The sequence below is a fragment of the Pagrus pagrus genome (assembly GCF_965226575.1).
Source record: "Pagrus pagrus genome assembly, chromosome: 14".
Classification (NCBI taxonomy): Eukaryota; Metazoa; Chordata; class Actinopteri; order Spariformes; family Sparidae; genus Pagrus; species Pagrus pagrus.
Genome location: NC_140198.1, coordinates 30,104,669 through 30,131,732, shown reverse-complemented (window position 1 = coordinate 30,131,732; position 27,064 = coordinate 30,104,669). Strand labels below are relative to the sequence as shown.

The following is a 27,064-nucleotide window of genomic DNA, read 5'->3' as shown; positions in this document are numbered from 1 at the left end:
GTGGCGACATCCAGAGTTTACTCAAAACCAGTGGCGGACTGGCCATCGGGAGCACCGGGACGCTTCCCGGTGGACTGATGGTCATCCTGGCCTGACTTGAACAGTCACTGGACTGAGCGGACTGACTGGAGTTTCCGGACGCCCGGGCCAATCAAATCAATCCATCTAGCTGCGCAATGACGCCGCTCGGCGACCTGTCGGCGACCTGTCGGCGTCACACAACAATCAATTAGCGCTGTCTTCACTCTAGTAGTCGAGAGAAATGGAGGGACAGAAGAAAAGGAAAGGTGGAGCAGAGAGAGAGGGACAGAAAATGGAAAGCCCTTGCCACAGATGCAGCAAAATGTTGCAATATAAGCGACATGTTCACCAGGAGGGAAGGTCAGTCAAAAACGCTATAGCTTTCATTGCGTTTATTGTTCAATCACTGTCACCACCAGACTGTGTGAAGTCACATATGCGCTGCTCCAGCCCCCTCCACACACACAGGCACACGGCCCGACAATCAATCCAGAATACCTAAGTAACTTGAATGAAGATCTCACTGTACTTTAGGACTCATTTATTCATAAAGTGAGGTGATGCCAAAAGGTTCCTGTTGTTCTTGCTGCTGTGAAACAAACTCATTCAGGTATTTTCTCTCTCTTTTTAAAAATATAGGCCCATTGTTTTGTGTCTTGCCTTGTACATTTGTGTATCCTATGGCTGCTGTCCTCATGAGGATTCACCCATTGCTATAACATTTGAAAATAGGGTTTTCAATGAAAATCATATATTCAAATAGATAACTTATTTGTCAACCCTAAATTTCTTTTAACTATCAAATAGGGTTAGAATACACAACTAGAGGAATGGTGGTCTGCATGAGAAGGGTGGCCTGATTATTGTCCCAGTCCGCCACTGCTCGAAACGCTGTCATTTAGTACAGTTTTCTAGCCTAAACAGTCACTATACTATATTTGCCTGGAGGCACGCTCCCGTGTGCACGCGAGTCTCCCTCACAGCCGCTTGCACTACGGAAGCCACGCCAGACAAGATCAACGAGAACTCGCGATAGATACACACTGGTATTTACATTCTGCTGTGAGCGACCTAGCGACACACAAACACAAGAGAGATCTGCCTATTATGTAGTGCTTCATACAACAGTAATAGGGAGTTTTGGGTTAAATTTGGCTATCAATAATAATTAATGATTATCAGGGATAATTATACATTATGATTAATAATAAGATCCAATTTACATTAGATCACCTCGGGGCACTACCCTTGAAGAAGGGGAAAGATAGCCAATTCACCAAATCAGTCTCAGAAAAGGTACTAAACTGTTTGTAACTCTGATTAATAATTAACTTAATAACTACAACCAATATTACCATAACAGCTAGTAATGGTTGAAGGATTTTGGAGTTCTTGACAGAGTAGAGGTTGGCAACATTCACTCTTGTACAATATTAAATAGGCAGCTTGAAGGTTCAAAGTCTTTTATTTCCATAAAGATGAAAACACACTAACATGTACTATATACAGGTGTGTGTGTGTGTGTGTGTGTCTGGCAGAACAAAGAAACAATGGCGGTCACTGATATCACGTGTGGGTGTGATATGCTCCAGGCTCAAGGAATATGTGTGTGACGTGATGCCAGGTTATAGAAGATGGTTAGTTGCATGCAAAGACCCTGAGTCTGTGTAAGCAATATTTGACTAACGTTGAATAAGCCTTCTAGGAAAGCAAACTACCAATAACCTGACCTAAGCTCACAATAACACTCAAACAGTGGACACACATATATTGAACACATATGCATTACATCAACCAGAGTTTAAAGTCCTGTGCTTAGCCATGCTATGCTATGCTATCTAAGCCCAGTTCAACATTACCAGTCTTTGAAGAAAAGGTGCTGGTGGTTGCAGGAGAACGTTGGGATTCCAATGTTGAACGCTGTTCTTGCTGTGCAAGGACAGATGAAAGTCGGCAGAGGAGGAAACGGTTCGCTCCTTTCCTTTGCAAGGATAGCAGCTCGGTGCTAACTTGCTTGGTGTTCCTCAGATTATGAAGTTAGCTGGCAAGCTTTGTGTCACAGCTGCTGGTGCTAACTGATCAGGAATACTGGCAGGATCTTGTGTCGCTGCAGTGAGGAGAAGTTCTTTGGGCCTGCTGCAAATGCAGCTTGCAGTTCTCCGCAGCTGTTAGGCACAGAAGAAGAGATCTCGATGGCAGCCAGCCCCGGGTGGGGGGGTGGGGTGGAGAGGAGTCCTTGAGGATAAGGAGTCGAAGGAGTGGAGGGCGTTCGAGTAAGAGAGGTTTGAGGAGAAGAGAGAACAAGGAAGGCGCTGGAGTTTTGACTATCTGATCAGAGGGGGGTCTGTCACCCTGACCAATAGTAGCTCAAAGCTGAATTTTGCACCTAGGTGTGAACAATGGGTAATTCTGGTACACTGAGTTTCGGTTCAGAGTCCATTTTGAAATCCACAATGAATGACTTCATCTGTGGGTCCCAACAGCGAGTTCTTGTTGATCTTGTCTGGCACAGCTTCCGTAGTGCAAGCGGGTGTGAGGGAGACTCACGTGCACGTGCGAGCGTGCCTCCAGGCAAAGATAGTATAGTGACTCTTTAGGCTAGAAAAATGTATTAAAGGGACTTGGGGCAGTATCAAGAAATAAGACTCAATAGTGACACGATGGCCGTTGCGACCATTAGGGTAACTGCAGCCATCAGCCAAGCCGGTGTGGGAGCATGCATAAAATGTTCACAACAGTGCAGCTGATGCCTTATCCCCTACACACACAAAGTGTACACTGTGTGTAGCGACACACAAGCGCGACGATTTACCGCTACGTTTGATGCAGTCTGAAAGGCACAGGCGAAAGCAAAGACGGCACATTGGGGGACAGAAATATCGTCTCTGATACGGGATTGCTGTGTGTAAGCGGCTAATGTTACTACACAGACACAAACAAACTGTTAGCCTGTGGCTACAGCCAGCTGCTAACGTCACCTCCCGGATAACAGGTTGGGCTTTCGGTCCCATATATAAAGGGACATATTTCTAACTATTCAGTTTCAGACTAAAGGACCGTGGAAAATGTGCAGTCTGTAACTATTCAGTGTTACACAGCGGTGGACTAAGTTACATGTTTGCAGCTAACTCTACTTTGCACGTTAGGTCACTCGGAGTCCTCGTGATCTCATATGATTTTCAAATCAAGCTCTAAACATGACCTGTAATGTTTTCTTACCTGGTTACTAGGAAATGAGCCATGTCAGCATCTGTTTTCAGTCCCAATTCAAGTTGAAGCTGCCTCCATGAGCCGAACGCGTATCCGATGTGTATTCGGGTGCCAGCCCAGCTTTAGTCGTAATTTCGTTTCAACTCATGACATGCTGCTGATAAAACCTTCTTTTTCTTCTTAGTATGACTTGTAAGTGGACTTTGTGTGGTGGTGGGTCGTTTGCTGACCGTAGCAGAATCCATTATTACCCAAACACTAGTTTGGGTCCACCGCGCTTGTCTTCTTCCCGTATCCAAGGATGCGCTTTCAGCGTCATCGGACGTCACGTCTGCAGGACTGCGCAGGAAATAAGGACACCGAATTGCAGTACATTAAGCAGCACGCAGCCTGTTCAAGGCAATGGAGAGAATACGTGGGTGGGCTCATTCTTTTTGTTTTTGAACGCTTCATCACCCATTAGCATTAAAAAACTGAAAATGCATGTTTATTTTTTCACAAATAAACATAAACTATATGTTCTGGTGTTCGATGTGTTCTTGTAGTAAACAGTGTGTTAAGACCGGACGACTTCAATTGACATCGGGTTTTGTATGATGAGGGAAGCCATTTGTTTGCTCCTGTTTTTATTGGATTGGAGTTGTATTTATGCCCAACATCATGGAAATGTTATTTTAGTTGTAATGGGACCCTGAGCTCTTGAGTTGCTAGGATCTTTCTGCAAAGAGCTGTGAGATAGAATTTAAGTCAAACTAGTGTTTCTACTGAGAGAAAGGCCACACAGCCTTTGAGGATGATGAATTAATTGCATATTAAGTCTGAATAGAAGTGGTTAACGTTTATATCACTTCACAATATCACAACATTTGAAAATAACCCCAGGTGTATTAAGCAACGTGGAACTTGGGAAGAAAAATGCCACCACAGCAGAATTTGTTGAAAATTAGTTTTAGAAGGCTAATGCAGTCAGAGATGCCAACAACACGCACACTTAACGTGAACAACAGTGAATGAACCAATAAAAAAACAGAAATCGCTTGTGCGTTAATTAATGCGCTCTAGGCTTATTAAACATTTGAAAAGCAACGGTCATTGCCTGAGGACTGAGACGCTGACATGAACCAAGGAAAAAAAGAAGAGAAAAAAAAGCCTATTTTAAAGAGGGGAACTATATAGGACTGTACGTGCTTTATTAATTGATGTATTTATTGTTTACGGGCATTACTATGGAGACCGTTCCTGCTCGGCTCGCCCGATCGTGGTCAGGGAGCAGAGAGGAGATCTCTTCCCTTTTACCCAGCAGTGGAAGCAGCAGACTCGGGTTCTTGGTCTCAGACAGCAGCTTTATTTTTTTATTTTTAAATACCTGGGTATCTACTGTATATAACTCGTAAATTCGAAAGCTTGTATGATAGGAATTTTTCTCCTTTGATTAATAAGATGAAGACAGACTTTGATAGGTGCAAAACCATCCATGTTTCATTAACAGGCAGAGTTAACTCTATTAAGATGAATGTTTTACCACGTTTCTTATATTTGTTTCAATGTCTGCCAGTGTTATTACCTAAACTCTTTTTTACTGCTTTAGATAATCATATTACAGGTTTTTTATGGGGTAATGAACAACCAAGGATAAGTAAAGGAATGCTTCAAAGACACCAATCTCAAGGTGGACTCCCTCTTCCTAATTTCAGATATTACTACTGGACATCAAATTTACGGAAAATAATATACTGGATTAAGCTCCCTCAAGAAAGCTGGTGTCTAAATGAAGCTAAATCTTGCCCCTCTTCTTCCCTTCTAGCGTTGGTGACTTCTAAACTACCCCTCTCCCCAAGACAATATTCATCTAACCCTGTAGTATTTACAACATTGAAGATTCTGGCACAGTTCTGTACAAAATTTGGCTTCACAGATTTATCTGCTCTAACTCCCATTCATGATAATCACCTTTTCCCCCCACCCAGACTAGATTCTGCATTCTCTCTATGGCTTTAAATGGCATTTCCAACATTGGTCAATTATACATTGGTGGTGTTTTGGAAATTCCGGGGATATATTTGAGAGATATAACATCCCTCAATCCCACCTGTTCAGCTATTTCCAAGTACGACATTTTGCTAAATCTTACAACCCAAACTTTCCCAATTTAATGTTAGACTCAGCATATGAGGCAATCCTGAACACACCACCAAAGGTAAAGGGATTTGTATACCAAATATATCAAATTATCAGCTCAACTACTGAGACTAACATAAACTGGGTTTCCATCCAAATGTATCGAATTTAAGAGCGGATTTTGTGAAAATGCACAAAAAGCAAATGCGAATTTATGCCCGTTTCCACTCACTATTGTTTTGCGATTATTGGGAGAGGAGGAGTGCGTCGTGAGATTACGTCATAGGAGAGCGTGAATGTATCCATGACAACAGTTGACACTCAGCTGACATTTGACACTCAACATCATGGACAATTTAGTGGTGAACCTGTTGGCTCTTGGGAGAACATTAGCTACAATTTTGTCAGTGTTCACAGCCTACAAAACCCTCCTGAAGAGGAGAAGGAAACGAAGATTTTTAATGTTACGAGTGCTGTCGGAATTTGCTGGTGGGAGACCGCATCGTTCTCCATTTGATTGGGAACGTCGCCGGGTGAAGGACTTTTGGGAAGTCGTCGTCCAGCAGCACTTCACCCACAAACTCTGGCTCAAACATTTTCGGGTGTCAAGGGCCACATTTGAAGATCTGTGTGCTATAATCGGGCCATTTGTGGGACCACTTCTCCCGAGCAGTGTGCGAAATTAACCCATGAGACCCCCTGAAAGCCTCAAAAGCAAAATTTGAACGGGGTCTCAAATTTTGTCCAAAAATAAAATATTTTATTGTCACTAATGGTCACTAAATTTTTTTTTTTTTTTTCCTTTTTTTAATTATGCCTTGAAAGAAAGAGAAGAAATGTGACATACAACTCCTTAACAGAGGTATGGACAAACAACAACCAACAATAAATAAATATATTAAAGAAGAATAAATAAATAAAAATTACACACACAAAACAAACAAACAAAACAAAACAAGACAAAAAAAAAAACCCTGTATGCTGTTTCATATGGTACAACAGAAATAAGCTACTAATTCATGTTTAGGCGCAAAAACAACAACAACAACAACAACAACAACAACAACAACAACAAAACAACACTCCACCCTAAACAAAGAGGAAAGAATATTCAGCTAGGCTCTATCCATTTGTCATTGACCAACAAAGTATATGTGATTAAGTAATGGTCACCCAAACAAATGCCAGCAAAAAGAAAAACATAATTCTGAACAAATATACACCTCCAGACAATAATTTAAATAAACCATACATTAGAATAGCCCAGGAATATAGGCAATAGCATGAGACCAAATAGCTAATGTCTCAATTTTTGCACCATTAACTTTGGCAGTAGAGTTTTCCAACAAACAAATATCGTAAAACAATGCAACCCAGACTTTATTCAGTACAATACTTGGTTCAAACCAACTTTTAAGAATAGTCTTTTTTGCAGCCGTTGAGGAAGGAAGAATGATTTGTTTTTTGTGTATATGGTAGTATAACATTTGGGGGTTTAACCAAAAAGCCAAAGGGCCGGGCAAAATGGGAGATGTTTATCTAACAAATCTGACAGTGTTTGAGCGACGTGGACCCAAAGAGTTTTTACTGTTGCACAACAAAACAAAACATACTATACAAACAAAACATATGTATGTAGGTTCCGACTTTTGAATAGGGACACTTATCACAAAGATCACTGGCAGTCAGTTTGAGTCTAAACCTACGTTCGGGGGGAAAATAAACTCTATGAACAAATTTAAAATGAATCAGCTGGTGAGCAAGATTTTTGGACGAAGAAAACACATAATTCCAGATCTTAGGCCAATCCAGTTTGAAACCCAGCTCATGAAGGTCTCCGTCCCAGACCGATGTGGTAGCTAAAGACTTTTTTTATGTTTTAACAACCAATTGTAAAAAGAAGTAACAAACCCAGACTTTGAGGCAGAAAAAAGACGTTTTAGAATAGTGTGTGAACCTAACGGACGGTCCCATGGTACTCGCAATAGATACACACCAGTATTTACTTCCTGCTGTGAGTGTCAAAGTTTCAAATCACTAGTGCAGCAGATCCCTCTTGTGTTTGTGTGTCTTGCGGTCGCTCAAAACAGGAAGTAAATGCCGGTGTGTATCTATCGCGAGTCTCGTTCATCCTGTCCGGCGCGGCTTCCGTAGTGCAATCGGCTGCGAGGTAGACTCGCGTGAACGCGGAGCGTACCTCCGTGTAAACATAGCATAGTGACTGTTTAGGCTGTAAAAATGTACTAAATGACGTCGTTTCGAGTAAACTCTGGATGTCGCCACTTCAGGACACTTGGATTGCAGCGGACGAGCAGTATGGAGGAATATTACAAAGTTTTTGTGTAGTTTTATGGACTTTTCCTCTCGGTCACAATTGACGTTCGTTATATGGATTACTCCTGCCGGAGGGAAGCACCGCGGGTCTCCAGCTGCACTTTGAGGAATAAGAAACTATACCGGACTTCTCATCAGCATGTGGGTGAGTCGATAATGACTGAATTTTGTTTTAGAGTGAACTATTCCTTTAACTGAAAAGACCAGTAATACATTTTAAAGTTGGGTAAAGAGAGTCCACCTAATACTTTGGGACGTGATAGGGTGGAAAAACTAATTAAAGGGCGCTTGCCTTTCCAAAGAAAATTTCTACATATTACCTCCAAGTCCTTAAAAAACTTACAAGGAGGTGAAAGAGGAAGCATGGAGAAAATAAAATTGATACGGGGGAGGATATTAATTTTAACAACTGAGATACGGCCATGAAGAGTCATGTGCAAGGGAGACCATTTGGTTAAGTCGCTATTAATTTTTGCCAAAATTGTGGTGTAGTTATCCTTAACAATAGAAAGAAGGGTGGGGCGAATTATTATTCCCAAATAAGTAAAAGCATTACACTCCAGAGTTACTGGCAGTGAAGAAATGTTAATTTTACTAGCTGTCGAGTTAAGGGGCATTAAAAGAGATTTTGACCAGTTAATTCTATAGCCAGAAAATGCCCCAAAGACCTTAAACAAATTTAGCACCTGGGGGATAGAAGTAGTCAAGTTGGACAAATACAGCAAAATATCATCAGCATAAAGAGAAATAGAATGAGATGTGCCTTTAATTGAAATTGGTGATATATGTTGATGTTGTCTAACAGCTTGTGCCAAGGGTTCTAAAGAGAGTGCAAAGAGGCCAGGTGAAAGAGGGCAGCCCTGTCTAGTCGATCTGTGCAGTGCAAACTCAGGTGAACCTGTGTGGCCAGTTTGAACGCATGCAGTGGGGCTGGCATACAATGTACGGACCATATTAATAAATGTAGGACCAAATCCAAAATGTTTTAAGACTGCCCATAAATAGTCCCACTCCACGTGGTCAAAGGCTTTTTCTGCGTCCAGAGAAAGGATGGCAGATGGGTGTTCCAGAGATGGTGCTGCTTCAATAATATGCAATAATCGACGCATATTATCAGAATCCAAGCGGCCTTTAATGAAGCCAGCTTGGTCTGGATGAACCAAAGACGAGATACAAGTGTCCAGTCGCCTTGATACAATTTTTGCATATAGTTTAATATCACAATTTAGAATTGATATGGCTGGAGCATTCCAACAGGTCTTTGCCTTTTTTCAAAAGAAGAGAAATAAGTGCAATCTTTTGATCCCGATGGAAGCTTCCAACTGCAAGTGAAAAATTAAATAAGTCCAAGATGACTGGACCGACCAGGTCCCACAAAGCCACAAGAAGTTCTGGTGGGATACCATCCAGACCAAGTCCAAGGCGTCTTTCATTTCAACTAATGTAATAGGGGCATCAAGCTTGGAAATCTGCTCTGCTGAAAGAGTAGGTAGATTCAAGGAATTTAGAAAAGACAATATTGCTGAGTTATCTTTGTGAGACTCAGATGTATATAGTTTAGAATAATAGGAAGTGAACGTTTCATTAATTTGTGAAGGAAGTGTACATGATTCTCCATTAGCATTATTGATCATATTTATAGATGCTAGTTGTTCAGATTGCTTAAGTCTCCATGCCAAAAGCTTGCTTGGTTTCTCCGCATTTTCATAAATCTCTTGACGAGTTTTGAGATGTAAAAACTCCGCTTTAGAAGTTGCTAGAGATTTGAACTCTGATTTTGCTATAGATAATTCTCTCTGTCTACTTTCAAGAAAGGAGGATTTCTGAAGATGTTCAAGTCTGGATATTTCCTTCTCTAGCAATAGAAATTTACTTTTACGTTCTCTACTCAAATGAGAAGAGAAGGAAGTACATATGCCTCTTATACAACACTTAGTTACTTCCCACAGGGTATGAGGGTTAGTCCCTGGTTGTAGATTCACTGCTAAAAACTCTCAGTTTGTTGGTGATTTTGTTTAAAAATTCAGTATACTGCAACAGAGAGGTGTTGAAACGCCACCTTCTAGACCGAGTGGATCCAGGTATAGTTTCAAAAGAAATAAGAACAGGTGAATGATCGGAGATAAGCATTGGTAAGATGGACGCATGTGAGCTGCATTTTAGAAAAATTGGAGAGATTAATATATAATCTTTTCTAGAGAATGAATGATGGCGAGATGAGTAAAAGGTGTAATCCTTAATAGCTGGATTTTGGATACGCCAGGCATCAACAATATTCAAGTCCTGTAGGAACAAACTAAAGTGAGAAGAATAAGTTTTCCGTGCAGAAGAATCAGGATTAGTTGAGTCAATAGAGGGGTCTGCTAAATTAAAGTCTCCCCCTAAAATGTGTTCTGAATCAGCAAAAGCCAACAATTTCAGCTTCACACCATCAAAAAATGTAAGGTTAAACACATTGGGTGCATAAACTGAAGACACACAAATCTTTGTTCCGTTGAGGGTTAAGGTTGCATAGCAAAACCTACCCTCTGCATCTCCACCTGAGATACCCATTTTTATATTAAGTTTCCTTTTTACTACAATTAATACACCTTTTGATTTATTAGGGGCAGAGGAATATGATATAACTTTATACATTTTATTGTTAAATCTATTTATATCTACCTGTTTCAAATGAGTCTCTTGCAAAAAAGCCAGATCCACCTGCTTGAGTTTTAAAAATTCAAAGCATTTCAATCTTTTTACTGGTGAGTTCAAACCTCTTACATTCAGGGTCATGAAGTTGAAGTTGACCATGGAATGGAAAAGTAAAAAGATAATGAGAGATTATAGAGAACATATACCATATTTGGATACAGCATACACAACAAACAGAACACAAGGCAAATAGAACAGAATGAAATAAAAATAAAACATAAAGTAACATAACAAATAAAAGAGTACAAAACAGTGTGCAGTCTAGGCTATGCACACATAACTGACAAATTAGCTGTAGAAAACAAACAACACAAAACCGGCATGCCAGGGAACAGCACTGGGAAGTCCCTGTGAAAGCACCGGTAAGTAAGAGCATGCAAGAGCTCCTTGGGATACTGACACAGCAAGGAGGGCCGATCTGCAAACTAATAAAGTAAATGAATTTTTTACAGTGCTTAATTTACTACTTTATAATAACACATGATAAGTCAGCAGAACTAAAAGAACTGCAAGTGTTTAATTAACCCAAATTTATTTTTATTTATTCTTTTTTTTTTATTATTATTATTTTAACACCAAAAACAGCCAAACACAAAAAGATAGAGGCAAAAAAAAGCAAAAAAACGCGCCTCCTAATAGGTTCAATTAGACTGAGAAAAGAATCAAATTAAGTTGGCCTATTTCTGAGCAACAGCATGCAAGTGGGGGACTAGGCTGTGGCACAAACAATGCGACCCTAGTCCAGATAAACTGTTATACATACATAAATCAAGTTGCCCTGGGATCAAACATATCAAGTCATTGTTTCTGAGCATCATAGCAATGCCATGATCCCAGGTTGAAAAAAGAAAGGAGAGGCAAGTAAGCTGCTTTGGTCCCACTGAAAGTGCGCGCGTATCCAAGAGCGCGCGTGTTGGCATCTGTGAGCGACCGTCGGTGTCGATCAGTGTGTGAGCGTCTGTAAATGTCTGTAAGTGTAAGCAGGAAGAGAAGAGGAAAAAAAAGAGGAAGAAGAAAAAGAAAAGGAAAAGAGGGAGAAGAGGAAGGGATGGGGGGGGGGGGACGGAGGTTCACCTGTAGCAGGAGGGATTTCGACTGTAGTTCAGCTCACTGTAACTCAGTCAGGAATTTCTCAGCATCCTCCGGGGTTTCAATCATGAACTGTTTACTGTTGTGGGACACCTTCAGCTTGGCTGGATAGATGAGGAAGTGTTGGATGCCTTTCTTCCGTAGATTGGACATCACTTGGGCGAAAGCTTTCCTTAGCCTAGAGGTAGATGGAGAGTAGTCGGCAAATAGGAGTAGTTTATGGCCATCGTGGGAGAGAGAAGAACCAGCAGCTCTATAGCCATCCATGATAACTTTCCTGTCAGAGTAGCAAAGAAGTTTGAAAATCAGTGTCCTGTTGAAGTTCTTGCCCTCCGATTTTGGAGCAGTATAAATCCGATGTGCTCTTTCAATCTCAATAACCCCCCGGGATGAGAGGCTGGGTAGCCAAACTGGTAGATGACGCTGAAGAAAAGCAATGGTGTCACCCTCCTCCGCTCCCTCAGGTAAAAAAATTAATCTCAGATTAGATCGGCGGGTGTGATCCTCCATTTCGGCCAGGCAATTTGTGAGATTTTTTATTTTTTCTGCATTGGAGCCGATGGTATCCCTTTGTTTGTGCACATCAGCCTGGATTAAATCAGTGCGGCTTGATAAGGTCGTGATAGACCTATTTAAAGTAGCAAGCTCCGTTTCAATCTTGGAAGTCTTTGATTTCATACACACCAAATCTGCTTGCATCCTGGTGACTGTTGCACTGGTGTTGCTGACCTCCTTACGGATGTTTTCAAGGGACTCCTTAATTTCTGTGACTACTGTGGAAATTCCAAGAACAATAGATAGGGCTAAAGTGCCTTCCCCGGCGGCGGCTGAATCAGCTGTGTGCTGGAATGGATTGATTAGGAGGACGCCGTCAGGGACTGTTTTCGGCTTTTTATCATAAGAAGTAGGCGATGGAGTAGATGGCTCCATATTGTCCTGGTTTCTTTTAGTAGAGTTAGGCATTAAAAATCCGTGCCTGTTGGTTAAATAATCACTGTAGAAAGCGCTGTAAAAGTTTGCAGAGGCGAGAGCTGTGCCACTACACCACCATGCTGCTCAGCTGCTCCAAAAATAACTAATGGTCACTAAAATGTGTTTAAGCTCACCATGTCCAGTATTCAGAATTCAAAACATGTATTCACAGATATGTTGTATTTGTTGACAAGCGGAGCAGCCGTCCTGCGCACATATGCAAACTAGCCATGTGTGCCAAACAGAAGAAAGACGTAACGTTGATAAGTCATACTGAAAATAGCAAGCTAGCAAGGGAAAGCTAAACCAGAGTGTATCACCCACACACTTTGGGTTCACATCCAAAAAGGTGCCAGTCTCCGACAGGCTATACCTGGCGTTTATTCAGTTGATTGCACTTGTAAGTGCGCCAGATTGGTGCTAATTATTGTCGTGTCTGCATTGTAATGCACAACTTTGCCTCTCCTTGTTATAAAACAACGTGCATCCAAACAACTTTAGCCAATGCAACCTCCTGTCAGTGTTGCTTTACGAATACTATAGCATATCGGATTATCAAAAATTGTTAAGTGTGTGCGTGTGTGTGTTGTCATGTAGGCTATAGACTGATTGGCTTGCATCCATGAAATATTGTAATGTTATAGGCCTACTGCATATTGAGAAAATTTAGATCGGTATTGCGCAACAATCGGGAGATGGGGACCCCCTCGAATATTGACGGCTATTTTGCACACTGCTCCCGAGCCACTGACCACCTGTGCCGACAGAAAAAAGGATTGCCATAGCTCTGTATTAGCCTGCTTCAAGCGCGGAGTACCGGGTCGTCGGGGAAACTTTCGGCGTGAGTAAGTCCACGGTCCATCGTTGCATGTACGCGACATGTGACACAATAGGGTTAGTAATGATTTATTCGCAAAACCTGTTTCCATAACAAAAAGTTGCATTTTCCTTTTATCGATACGCTGACAAATCCACCCCCTCCAAGCGTAAAAACTTTTTTGCAAATTTACTTTTTTCGAATTTCTGGCGTTTCCATCCAAGTATTTATTCGCAATTTTTGAAAATGCGAATAAGAAAAGGTGGATGGAAACGCAACTATTGTCAAAATCTAAGTGGATTGGTAAAAAAGAACTTGATGTGAGCATACAAGATTCATTTTGGAACCAAGCCCTAATTAGGGTCAATAAAAGTTCATTGTGTGCACGATTAAATATATTACAGTTCAAGGTACTGCATCGCCTACACTACTCTAACTCCAAACCTTTAAAAATGTACTCAAATGTAGTGGATATCTACAATAGATGTCATAATTCACCAGCAGATCTTACACACGTTTTGGTTCTGCCCTCATTTGACAAATTACTGGAAACTGCATTTCTTTCTACTGCACGACTGTAAAGTTCTGAAAGTTGGATTTGAGTTGTGCTGGTGATCTTAGCTACATGTTTAATGATTCTGGTGAGTATTTTCTTGCTTTTTTCAGTGAGAAGGTTGTACCAAGATGCAATGTAAGATGTGAGGATGGATTCAATGAGTAACCGGTATACTGTTGTTAAAATGTCCTGTCTGACATTAAAACTTTTCAGCCTCCTGAGGAGAAACATGCGCTGTTGGGCCTTCTTGTAGACACCGTCTGCATTTTGTGTGAAGGACTGGTGGTGGTCGATGTCAGCAAGGGCGTAGGAACCAGAGGGGACATGTCCCCTCCAATATTGGAGACAGGCGCATTTGTCCGAGTAGAACAGGAGAATAACATTTTATTTTGAAATCTTTAACTCACTTGCTTTTATTTTTAAATCGCAACACAGCGTCTTGTCACAAGCCCGCCCCCGCCCCCTCAGACTGTTTGGGAAGCGGGAGTCGGCTGGACAAGTCAGAGAGAGGTGAAGATGAAAAGACAGCAGCAGCTCAGTTTAAGAGATTTCTTTATGGGGAAGAAAAGAAAGAAAGCAAATGTGAGTTGGTAATAATTTTGTCCAGGAGGATAATTATATTTTCTGTCTAACGTTAGACTTGTTGATGTTAAGCTGATGTTGTGATTCAACATCTAACTACTAGTACACTCTTGCTAGGTAACGTTGTTACTATTAACGTTACTAGCCAACGTCGGCTGGCGAAAATATGGCGGATTTTCCAGTAACGTAACGGACAAAAGCGATTTGACACTGAAAACTGTATTTAAGATGGTTGTAAAAGAACATGATTTTTCTATTAACTTAACCCATGTGACTTGAAAACGAGTAACGTTACACATCTCCCACATCTAGAAAGGAGTCACTCTGTGTTTTTCTTGACTTTCCCATCAGTATTTTTCTATACCTTATTCATCTCCACATATTAGAGATCAGATGAAGTTCAGCTGGGAACTGACAGTGGTGAGGGTGATGCAGGGAGAGCCAGCACTGCAGAGTTGCAGGTAGGTGCTATATGAAGGGTGAGGTGATTTTAGTTTGTTGATCATGAGCGGAAGATTTGAACATGATAAGAAGTGAACATGGTTGAATTTAAACAATAATATAACAAACATGATTTTAATATTATAAACCATTAACGGATCTGTCAGGTTTCTGATATGTGTCCCCCCCAATGTTAAACTCATTCCTACGCCCCTGAATGTCAGTGTCCAGGTACACAAAGACATCGACCTATTCCACCACCTGTCCCTCCAGCTTGAGTGGCCCAGAGAGAGGGTGGGGGGTGTCACGTGCCCGCCGCCCCCCGCAGCACAGCTCCTTGTTTTTAGAGATCTTTAGTTCCAGTGAGCTCTTCTGGAACCAGAGGGCCATGGTGTCCACATACATAAGAGAACAGGGAGCGCTCATCTGTCAGCACACCACCAAGGCCATGTCATCCGCATATTTAAGGAGGGTCAGTCTGTTGCTGCAGGCTGCTTCATTTGTGTTTATGAAGAAGAGGATGGGTGACGAGACCTGTGGGACCCCAGTATTTAAAACAATGTTGCTGGATTTAAAACCATTAACTTTAACATATTGGGGTCCGTCCTTTAAAAAATCCTTTGTCCATAAAACCATTGGTGTGATGACTTCTAGTCCTTGGAGGTGGTGCAGAAGTGTGTTTGTGTTTACTGTATTAAAAGCCGATGAGAAATCCATAAATTGGGTCTTACATATGAGATTGGAGAGTCAAGGTGCCCTGCCACTGTGTCCAGGAGGGTCAGGGTGGTGCCCTTAACTCCCTGTTTTGCCTTGTGGGTGAACTGCACCGGGTCCAAGCTCTCGCCCACTATGGTTCTAAGCTCCTCAGTGACCATCTGCTCCGTACACTTGCAGAGGATGGAGGTGAGTACCACAGGTCTAAAATAGTTCATGGCTTTGGCATGAGGCTTTTTGGGAACAGGGATGATGGTTGTCTCCTTCCATGCCCTCTGGACAAAGCCGGATGTTATGAACAGCTGGAAAAGCTGAGCCACCGCATGGCCCAGCTGGGCCGCACACTCCCTTATGGCCCACATGGCCCTTGAGCACATCCGGTCCAGGGGCTTTTTTTTGGATGGTGCAGGGGCGTAGCTGGTGTTGGTTGGGATCCAATCCTCTGTAGTGTCAGTGCTCTTGAACCTCGCATAGAAGGTGTTGAGCTGCTCTGCAATGGTGGCAGGGTCGGGGCACTGTATCTCAGCTGGTCTCTGTGCTATGCCCATCATGGTGTGGAGACTCCGCCATGCCTCCCTCGCCTTTCCCCTGGTGAACCTCTGCTCCATCTTAATTTTGTAGCAGAGCTTGGCCAGCTTGGTCTTATGTGTTTCAGCTCCCTTTTTAGCTCGTTGACCTTTTTTTTTTGTCTCCCTGTATAAATGCCATTTTTTTTAAGGTTGAGATAGTGTTTCAGCTCTCTGGTGACCCAGGGCTTGTTGTTTGCTTTGTTGGTATTACACTGTCAGCACAAAATGACATATATGAGCAGTTGATCATGTTAGATTTGAAGTGATATTTAAAAAAATGGCACAACACACACTCCTGTTACTCCACACACGAACACCTGTGAATCACAGGGGTTTGATAAAAAAAACCTTGCCTTTTTTGTGTGGATTTGGAAGAAGAATTAAAAGTTTGGATGATGTGCTCAAGGTACACCACACACACACACACACAAAAAAACACACACAAAGCTTGTTATCGGCACCCCACAGCTAGTGTGCTGTCTATTTCCCACATATTCACACCTTGGGCAAAGTCACCCAGAGTGCTTAAAAGCCTACATACTGATCTCACTGCAGGCAAATACCTGTCCCAGGGGAGAGGGAAATGAGAATTACCAATACTCCACATGAGCTAAAAAAAGGAATATTAAGAGTATTGCTAATTTATGTTGTGGCTGAGCAGTAAGATTAAACTCTACTATCCATATTTCAGCATAATCTCAGCACTAATCTCACAACTAACATCACAGTCTGATTTATGTGAAAAATATTTGACCACATTGTTCTGAAAATTCAAGTCTTTATTTATTTTTCTGTGGCAGTAGTCAACTCTGTTTTGTTAATTACATTTGAATGAAAACTAGTATTTGTACCTTTTATATAGATGGGATTGATGGGATCCCAAATAACGAAGTGAAATATTTGATAAAGTCTCACCCAATTCAAGAATAATGATTCAGTTCTGTGCTGTTCAGCCAGTGTTTCAAAACTTAACCCTTAAATGTAAGAAGATTTACTTGAAAATGAACAGGTTGCTATCTCTGTGGAGACATCGGATACTCATTTGAGTGTTCATTGCAAAAGGAAATTTGTATCAAGTGAATATAAGACTTTATATCGGGGAAATTCACACATTACAGCCAGACAGAGACAGGCCAAGAGATAAGAAAACTATATACTATATAAAGTATTTACATAACAATACTTTAGACTATGTGAATATGAGTAGTGCAAGGGATGTGATCAAACCAGAAAGAGAGGGAAAATAGCCGGGACAAGACCTAAGCTAAGCCAGCTTGGAGCTATGGTTCCTCTAGCCTACTTCTTGCTAATGTCCGATTGCAGGAAGCTAAAGTGGATGAAGTAAGACTCAGGCTCACTCAGCAATGGGAAATCAGAGACTGTTGTACCCACATCTTTACTGAAACCTGGCAACATCCAACACATCCTCATACCAAAACGACTGAATAGGTCGATTGCCAGTATATCACGGTTTTCAAAACAACTTGACCTTTGCAGTGTGCATCAGAAATATGCATATGGACTCATCTCAAGGAGAATGAGCCAAGAACACAGTTTTTTTTTTTACAGAGGAGAATCTTGCTCACTTACATAACATGGTGTAGTTGGTCATCTGTATTTGACATTTGCTTTGATGCTCCTAGGTAGAGTTAAAACTGATCTAGATGACTATGAGCTATGTCAGGCTTCCTATACGCTTACATGAAACAAGTGATCTTAACAGTCATGCTGAACTGCAATATCTGCTGTAAAAAATAGGATGTGAAATGGTCCTGAATGTGTGAAAGAAATGTATACAGACTTTTCACTCCTTATATTTCCTTCTCCTCACATCCTCTGCAGCTGTTCTAATCACTACAGTCGCCACTTAACAACAAGCATTTTATGCTTTATTGGCCAAGTATGTGTACACAAACAAAGAATCTGGCTTAAGTTTGCTCGTAATGTACAGGAAATAGTAAAATAAACATTAAATCTAAAATTAAAATAAATAATTGAAAAATTTAGACTAATATGTACAAGATGCAATTGTAAGGAGTGCAGAATTTTCAGCAGTATTTACATAAAGAAAAACAATGGGCTGCTACATCCAACATCCCGACTCAAGCTACTTCTTGCACTCAATAGTTTGACCGTGTTCACAAAACACAACTCAATATGAAAACATTTACACATCAAAATGTCTTAAATACTATTGAAATAAATATAAATATGAGTTGTACACTTAGATTATCCCCTTTTTCTGACTATGTTCAAACCTTTTAATTGATTGCCAGAAGGGCTAGAACCCTATTGAGTTTGTGCCGTTTTTTTATTATTATTATTATTGTTAGGGTTCAAGAATCCTTTTGAAATTGTGTCAGTTTATTACTAGGGTTCAAACGCGAAGGGCAGAACCCTATCGAAATTGTGCTGGTTTATTATTATTATTATTATTATTATTAGGTTTCAAGCCCTAATCAATCAACACTAAATTTGGTATACAGCACTGTTGGACAGAGATGCACAATTCCATAACAAATGAGTAAGATCAGTCAAAAAACATGGACACTATCAATCAGAATATCTTGGCAAAAGGTGTCGCTTAGAATAAATGGGCAATAACTCATGAACCATTGCTCGGATCATCATCAAACTAGGTACCTACGTTCAGGCTGAGGTTGGGAATAAGTCTACTGAAGAAATTCTAGCTAAACCCATATGGGGCGCCACAAAGACTAATAATCGCATATCTCAAAATCCATGCCACTTAATTAAAATAAATATAAATGTAATATAAAAATATTTTTTTGGTGCAAGTGGGCGTGGCCTAACACTTTGTTAATCATCCTTATTCTTTGAAGCACTGTGTATTGGGCTAAGAGAGTATTAAATCAAGTCAACAAAATTTGTAAATATGTCTGGAGTTCTGAGGGTTGAATGATTTCCATTTGTACATCTTTTCTGGCCTCATCTCTGCAGGAGGAACCTGACCAAGCTGTCTCTGATCTTCAGCCACATGTTGGCTGAAATCAAAGCCATCTTTCCCGGAGGACATTTCCAGGGGGACACTTTCAGGATCACAAAAGCTGATGCTGCTGACTTCTGGAGGAAATTTTTTGAAGAAAAGTAAGCTTCACCTCATCTTGGCTTCTTCTGTTGTGGCTTTGCGATGATGCTCTCCTTTCTGCTGGATCATGATTTTAGTCTGTGAGAATGAGAAGTTCTTTGTGATGTCACTGTGTGTGGATGATTCCTGTTTTTAATCTTGCAGATACTATCACTTTCTTGATGGTTCATACAACTGCATGCTATTTTTCAATATCATGATGAGCTAGAGATGCTCCAATGTTGGAGCACCTCCAAGACCGTATCAAACTGGCATTGATTGAGCAATACTAACACTCACAGACACACACACATATATGCGCACACACACAGCTGGGAGCAGCTGCTGTGTTTGACCAGTCTTTAGCCCCTTTCACACATGCACTGTAACTCTGGATTTATCCTGGAGAAGCTATATTTGTAACAAAAATGTCTGCATATCCCCCAAACTTCACCCTGCTAGTTCCCTAGGCCTAAATCCAGGTGAGCCACATGTGTGAAGAGAGCATACAATTGTCCGAAGTAAAAACCGAATACCGGTATAGACAACATGTAAGTCTGTAGCCTCCTACCCTGACGCCGTCCCTTGCCTATAATATATAGAGTATATCCAACATGTGTGTTACTATCTTAAAGTCCAAAATTTCACTACATTGTATTTGTAATGTAGTTAGAAAATTAGCTAGGCTTAAGAAAGTGTGTGTGTGAGTTACCGGTGCCATGTAAGATAAAGATACACGCAAGACCGTGAGACTGTATTAAGCATAACTTAACCAACATTAACTTAACAATGTGGCAAAGCCAACTACCAATAAACTGACTACACAGAGGTCACATTAACACCTGAACATTGAACAAACAAAATAGATTCAACACATGTCCATTAACCAGTTAAGTTAAACAGTCCAGTGCTTAGCCATACTATGCTATGCTTAAAGGAATAGTTCACTCTAGAACGAAATTCAGTCATTATTGACTCACCCTCATGCTGATGAGAAGTCGGGTGTAGTTTTTTATTCCTCAAAATGTGCAGCTGGAGACCCGCGGGGGTACTCTCCAGCAACAATAATCCATATAACGAGCGTTAATGGTGTCCAAGACGAAAAGGTCCATAAAACTACACAAAAACTTTGTAATATTCCTCCATACTGCTCGTCCGCTGCAATCCAAGTGTCCTGTAGTGGCGACATCCAGAGTTTACTCGAAACGACGTCATTTAGTACATTTTTCTAGCCTAAGCAGTCACTATACTACATTTGCCTGGAGGCACGCTCTCGCGCTTACGCGAGTCTCCCTCACAGCGTTTGCACTACGGAAGCCACGCCAGACAAGATCAACAAGACTCGCGATTGATACACACCAGTATTTACATCCTGCTGTGAGCAACCAAGCGACACACAAACACAAGAGGGAGCTGGATGTAAATACCAGTGTGTATTATCGCGACTTTCATTGATCTTGTCTGGCGCGGTGCACTTTGAGGAATAAGAAACTACACCGGACTTCTTATCAGCATGAGGGTGATAATGACTGAATTTCGTTCTAGAGTGAACTATTCCTTTAATGCTATCTAGGCCCAGTTCAACGATACTATTATTTGAAGAGAGAGATGCTGCTAGTTTGTTAGCTTATGAGCCAGACTGCGAAAAGCCGTGGTTCCAACATAGTCCCGCCCTTGCTGTCCAGAGTTCCAGGAGAAGTTGGAGGAAACTGGATGCTCCTTGTTAGTCCTTGCAAAGTAAGCAGCTCTGTGCTTACCTGGTTTCTGTTCCTCTTGCTTGTGAAGTAAGCTGACAGACTTTGTGTCACAGCTGCTGGTGCTAAGTTAACTTGTGCAATAGGCAGGCCCTTGCATCGTTGTCATAGAAGGAAGCTCTGTGGGGCTGCTAGAGCAGCAGCTGGTAGCTCTCTGCAGGTGTGGCCATGCTGAGTCAAACCATGCTGCGCCATTTTGTATTTCCATTACCAGTTGTCCTGCTCTAAGTTGAGCCAAGCCGTGCCTGGCATGGACCTTCTCTGGAATAGGTCCAAAGTGTGCCTGTCCCACCTAGACGGGGGCTGCGGTGATGTCTAGTGTCTGTAGCCAACCCCTGATGGTCCCCTTCTCTTCCTCGAACAAGCCTTTGTTTTGAGACTCAACTCATGTATGGGCAGGAAACCTGAAAGAAAGGGATTTTTAGAAATGTTTCGTCATGTTAAGTTAATGCTGTTGAAAACTCAACATTTCCTGATTTTGCTGCTTCATTATTTAAGCTTTTGAATAACTAAATAATGGAGGACTGTCATAGTCAAGAATTATAGGAAATGAAAAAAATGCCACTGGAGAAAGAGAAGGAACAAAGGAGAAGCTGGGGTTTTGTTAAGGGTTAGGGTACATACAACATGACGCTTCAGATGAAAATCACAGATGGGCTTGCCTTGCCTGAGGGAAGTGGGAATGGGATCAATATGAAGCTAAAATTGAGGGTTGACCCGCATAGACCCACGTAGACTGACTCATTTTGGTGGAAAAGCAGTATGAGGCTGCTGATCACAGTTCCACATACAGATCCTTTTGTTTTCCGTGGCCCTGTCAAATCAAATGTCGATTTTCTATCAGTTATTGATGCGATACTTCACTCCTCCACTCAGTTTATAGCACCAGACTTAATTATCACTTAATGTAATCTAAAATGTTTGTTTCTTTTTATTGTTTTATCTGATCTAAAGCAATAACAGCAGTATGAGCAGAGCAAAAGTTCAAGCTTATCTATGAATTGTCATACATTATCTGTGAATTTGCACATTTTGTTGTATAGAAACTACGCATTGTCAGATAAAATGCTCTTTGTCTCACAAAGTGCTGCAACTGTGCTTTTATGATTGGACTTGTTGCTTTCTTGTAGGACAATAGTGCCATGGAAAGTCTTCCGACAGTGCCTTCACGAAGTGCATCCCATCAGCTCAGGCCTGGAGGCCATGGCCCTCAAATCCACAATCGACCTCACCTGCAATGACTATATTTCTGTGTTTGAGTTCGACATTTTCACACGCCTTTTTCAGGTTTGTCAAACCTCACATCAATTGATTTTCAAACAGATTGCACATAGCACTACTATTGGTTTATATGGTATTAGGCACAACAGGTTTTGGCATTTGCATGCATTGTCTGTAATTTGATGTGTTGTTTTTGGACACATGTTCTATGAGTGAATTTCTTCATTTAAAAAAATGTCGAGGAATGCTTAGAATCTGTTGCACTGTGAATTGCATTTTTCATTCTTCATAACAAGCCAGATATATGCTATCATTTACTGCTAAAAATGACACCCCTCAACATAATGATAGCTTTGGCTTTTCATTTGTGATGTGTCATGAAAATGGGGGAAAGGTATTTCATACCATGGTAAAAAAAAAAAAAAGGACAAACTGAAAACGGAAAATACATAAAAACAGAAGGATACTTGTAATGTGTGGTGATGTCATTACATTATATACAAAATATAATCCTAAAAAACACAATAAATAGTAGCAAGAGTAGCAACAGATTAAACATGAACATTTAGGTAAGACAAGTAGCCTACACTTATTCGATGGGGCGTGATAAGGGACCTGAATAATGGATTGGGGGGCACTGGTCACAACATAGAACATACTGTAGCGACCCCCATTTTACCCATCATGCTCAGTTCTGGACTGAGTATCTATAGTTTGTAAGTCTGCTGTTTATGTTCCAGAATGCAAATGTTACTTTTTTTTAGTGTTTTTAATGTGTCTGGTTAGGACATAGTTGTTCACGCTGGTAATTGTCGTTTTTGTGTTCGCTTATAGTTTTTAGTAGCCGTGAGGTGGCTGTAAAGTTTCAAGACCCCAGCTGTATTTTGTAACAGCGTTTTTGAGTTCTTGTCCTCTACATTGACAGTGATTAAAGGGTTGACATCACTGAGAACTGCTTCTGGTTTCTCATTCTGTGCCACTTGTTACATTGGTGTCAGAAGTGGGATATTCCAGAAATAAAAATTATCTGCATAAACAAGATGGCGACAAAGCGGGAAATTGAAGAAGAGTTCCGGGGGATAGAAGATTTCATCCGTGAAGATGCTGCTACCACCTGCCACTGTGGTGACGTTGACCCCGAACCCACCAAGGGCTACCTTCAAGCTGCCACAGTATGCCAGCACGGTGCCACCAGAACCCTACCTTGCCCAGATCAGGTTGGCAGCACTGCAAAATGATTGGAGCTCTGAGGAGACGGCTGCCCATGTGGCCCTGGCCCTAGAAGGCAAGCCACTTCAGGTGTTAATGGACCTGATGCCAGCTAGAGGTGGGTGCAATTCATCGATGTGGCGATGCATCGCGATGCGTCACGTGACGATTCGGCATCGATTAATTAACGTCGATGCTTTGCTAGGTCCGCGCATTTAGACAGAAGGCGGCAAATTGGCAATCTGTTTTGGTCCGCCAATTTGACGCCTCTGAGGGTACACTTACTGCCGCCTCCATTGCTATCTAAATCCAAGGCGTCAATGTGCCGGCAATTGCGGGACATGGGCGGAGGTGTCGATAACGTGCACTGTTGTGCGACCCGCAGCCGGGAGTTTTAAAACCAGGAAACAGCTGATCACAGCAGTCAGTTCATCACTTCATCCGCGGATGTCAAGATGAGCAACTGGAAAGCCAGTGAGATCCGGGAGATGCTACCGTCTCCTCGGCCTCTGTAGCTGACAGCTAGCGGACACAACCAAACAGCTAGTAGCTGCTGACTGTCAGCTGTTGTGTAGCGGCAAGCTACGAACGGTTGCTACTTCAAATTAAAACCCCCCCGCTAAGAACCCTGTTCTAAAATCCAATGGGGTGCAATGTAAAGCTCTTATTTTGAAGACAACTTTGTTGTCACTGATCACTGCCCAACTTCGTGCTTCACGCCACGTCACGTCACATGTTCACGCCTCATTAAATCCAGGGCTTGACTGTTTTCAGTGTTTTCCGCCAATAGAGGGGGCTCTCCTGCAAGTGGAGCTTTCCCTGGTCAAAGTTAAGTAGGTCAAAGTGCAAATGTTTACATAGTCATAAAATAAAATATTTTGTGTCTTTGAAAAATACAAGTCATATGTTCAAAAAACCTTGTTATTTACTTTATGAGTGTAGTTTTAGAGGAACTGAGTTAATTGATAGGCTATTTATTTACAAATATAGCCACAGATGAAGACAAAATCAATCTTGTATGGAAAAAAGCATTAAAAATTGCAATAATCGAAGAATCGTGGCCAATAATCGAATCGAAGCTCCCATAATCGAAATCGAATCGAATCGTGAGGTACCCTTGTTGGAACACCCCTAATGCCAGCCCAGCAATGAGACTACGCGACCCTAGCAGGGGCACTGGAGCGACTCCTTGGCCAACGGAACTCAACAGACAGCATGCATGACCAGCTGATTCACTGCCTCTGCGGAGAGTGTGAAATCCTGGGAGCCTGCAGATGTGCATTTCTACGCACAATGTGGGTACCCCACCTTCAACCTAGCTACAGATGAAGAACTAGCCCTGGACACCTTCATCCAGGGGCTTACACCAGAACGCCTGAAAGAGCATCTTTGCATCATAGCCCCAACAACTTTTAACAGGGCCCTGGAGGAGGCAGAGAGAGTGGAGGCAGTGTTGACACCATGTCATCCACTAAGACACCAGCTGCGCGAAGCTGAAATCAGTGATGAGCAGCCAGTTGACATGGTAGGGACAGTCTGTCGGACACGGCGATCACCAGCTCAGTGAAACTGGCAGCAATCCTGCTCCAGACCCCAGGTGCATCGTTCCACTGGCGATCCAGCGCTACACAGCTGGAAAACTAGGATGGGGGGGCACCATGGGGAGACTGCTACCCAGTGGCCATTCAACTTTCCCCACAGCAGCAACCCATTCAGCTGCATCCCCACCGGCTGGCACTGGCCAAATGCAAGGAGGCGGATCAATGATTCAGGAGATGCTCGCTGCAGGAGTGATAGAGCCATCTAGCAGTCCTTGGGCTGCACCTGTTGTCTTGGCGAGATCACCTGGCGGCTCTGTGTGGACTGCCGATGGCTGAACACTGTGACATGAAAGGACTCTTGCCCTCTTCCCTGGACCACATGGCAGGGTCACAGTGGTTCAGCTCCCTTGACCTACGGAGCGGCTACTGGCAGGTGGAGTTGGTGGTGGAGGCCAGACTGAAGACAGCCTTCAACACTGGCGAAGGCCTCTGGCAGTTCCGTGTGATGCCCCTGCCACCTTCGAGAGGCTGATGGTGAGGGTGCTGGCTCAGATCCTCCGAAGCCAGTCCATGGTCCACCCAAACAACTTGCTGGTCCATGCTTACCACCTCCATCAGGCCCTGGACAATCCTTACCAGGTCCTCCTCACCTCAGCCCCAAGAAGTGTGACCGCCTGCGGGGTGAAGCCAAGTTCCTGGGCCATGTGGTGGGGCTGATTGCGTCTCCACTGATCCTGCCAAAGTGGAGGCAGTGAAGAACTGGCCTGTGCCCTGTAACATCAAGGAGTTGTGCCTGTCCTAGGAGGGAGCTGAAGGAAAGAGAGTGGTGACCTATTTCAGCCGGGCCTTGAGTCATCCTGAACGCAACTACTGTGTGACTTGCCGAGAGTTGTTGGCAGTTGTCCTGGCACTCCACCACTTCTGCTCCTACCTCTACAGCCACCGGTTTCTCTTCCGGACCGACCACGCCTCCCTCACTTGGCTGCTCAGCTTTAAGGAGCCCGAAGGCCAGGTGTATCGTAAAGGGCTGGTTACGGGCCTGGCACTCACCAGCCTGTGGGAGAATGTGTGGCAGCTGCTGGTGCCCAAGGACTGACGCCAGCGGGTGCTGCAGGCAGTTCATGGCTCTGGCGGGGCAGGCCACTTTGGGGTGGCCAAGACAGATTACACCAGCGGTTCCACTGGGCAGGTTGCAGGCAGGACACTGAACTGTTTGTGCACTGCTGTGATGCCTGCACTGCCCAGAAAGGACCAACCAGACTCTCCCACGCCCTGCTGCAGCAGTACCAAGTGGGGGCCCCCATGGAGCTGGGTGGACATTCTTGGGCCGATTTTCTAACACCGATTATGAGAATCGCGATGTCTTTGTGGCTATGGACTACTTCATGAAGTGGACTGAGGCATACGCTGTACCTGACCAGAGTGCGACATCAATGGCTGTGTGGCTGTTGTGTGAGATGTTCTGCTGTTTCGGTGCACTGCAGGAGCTGCACAGTGACCAGGGGCGGAATTTCAAGGCACTGTTGTTCGCTGAGGTGTGCCAGCGAATGGGGGTGGAAAAGACCAGGAAAATGCCCCTCCATCCACAGAGAATTGGGTTGGTGGAACGTTTTAACCGGACATTCACCACCCAGTTGGCCATTGTTACCTTGCAACACCAGCAAGGCTGGGACCACCACTTGCAGGAAAGTACTGCATGTACACCAGCTGCCCTTATATGTGGAAGGGAGCTGAGGACATCTGTGGACCTGGTTTTTCGATTGCCACCCAGCACCGAACTGCCCCAGGGGCCCGGGTTTGAGCACCTGCAGGACCTCCAACAGCAACTGGCCAAGGTGCATGACCTTACTTGGCGCCATCAGGCAGATGCAGCAGGATGGCAGAAGCAGGCGGACGACACCCGCTGCCAAGGGCGTACCTTTTCGGCAGTTGGTGGTTCGCCACTGAGACCAGTTGTTGGTTGCTGTCCAAAATGACTCCCTGGTTGGAGATGTGTGGTGATGGAGACAGAGCGGAGTTGTCGATGATGAAGCAGAAGTTGTGAGTGGCTTTGGTGAGGGCTTTTGGACCGGTGATGATCATGTCAGATTTATCACAGTTCAGCTGGAGGAAGTTGCCTTGCACCCATGAT

General features: G+C 42.8%; 1 protein-coding gene across 4 annotated transcripts in view; it reads left to right on the top strand.

The window, feature by feature from the left end:
• Nucleotides 1–27,064, top strand: part of cblb (Cbl proto-oncogene B, E3 ubiquitin protein ligase) — a 204,297-nt gene that overhangs the window by 49,524 nt on the left and 127,709 nt on the right. For 3 of the 4 annotated variants that reach the window (XM_084374290.1, XM_084374291.1, XM_084374289.1), the window contains exons 4-5: nt 19,082–19,228; nt 22,093–22,249. In XM_084374290.1, coding sequence (XP_084230416.1) covers nt 19,082–19,228; nt 22,093–22,249 — 304 coding nt within the window. The remainder of the gene's footprint in view (nt 1–19,081; nt 19,229–22,092; nt 22,250–27,064) is intronic. The other variant, XM_084374292.1, reaches the window with a different exon arrangement.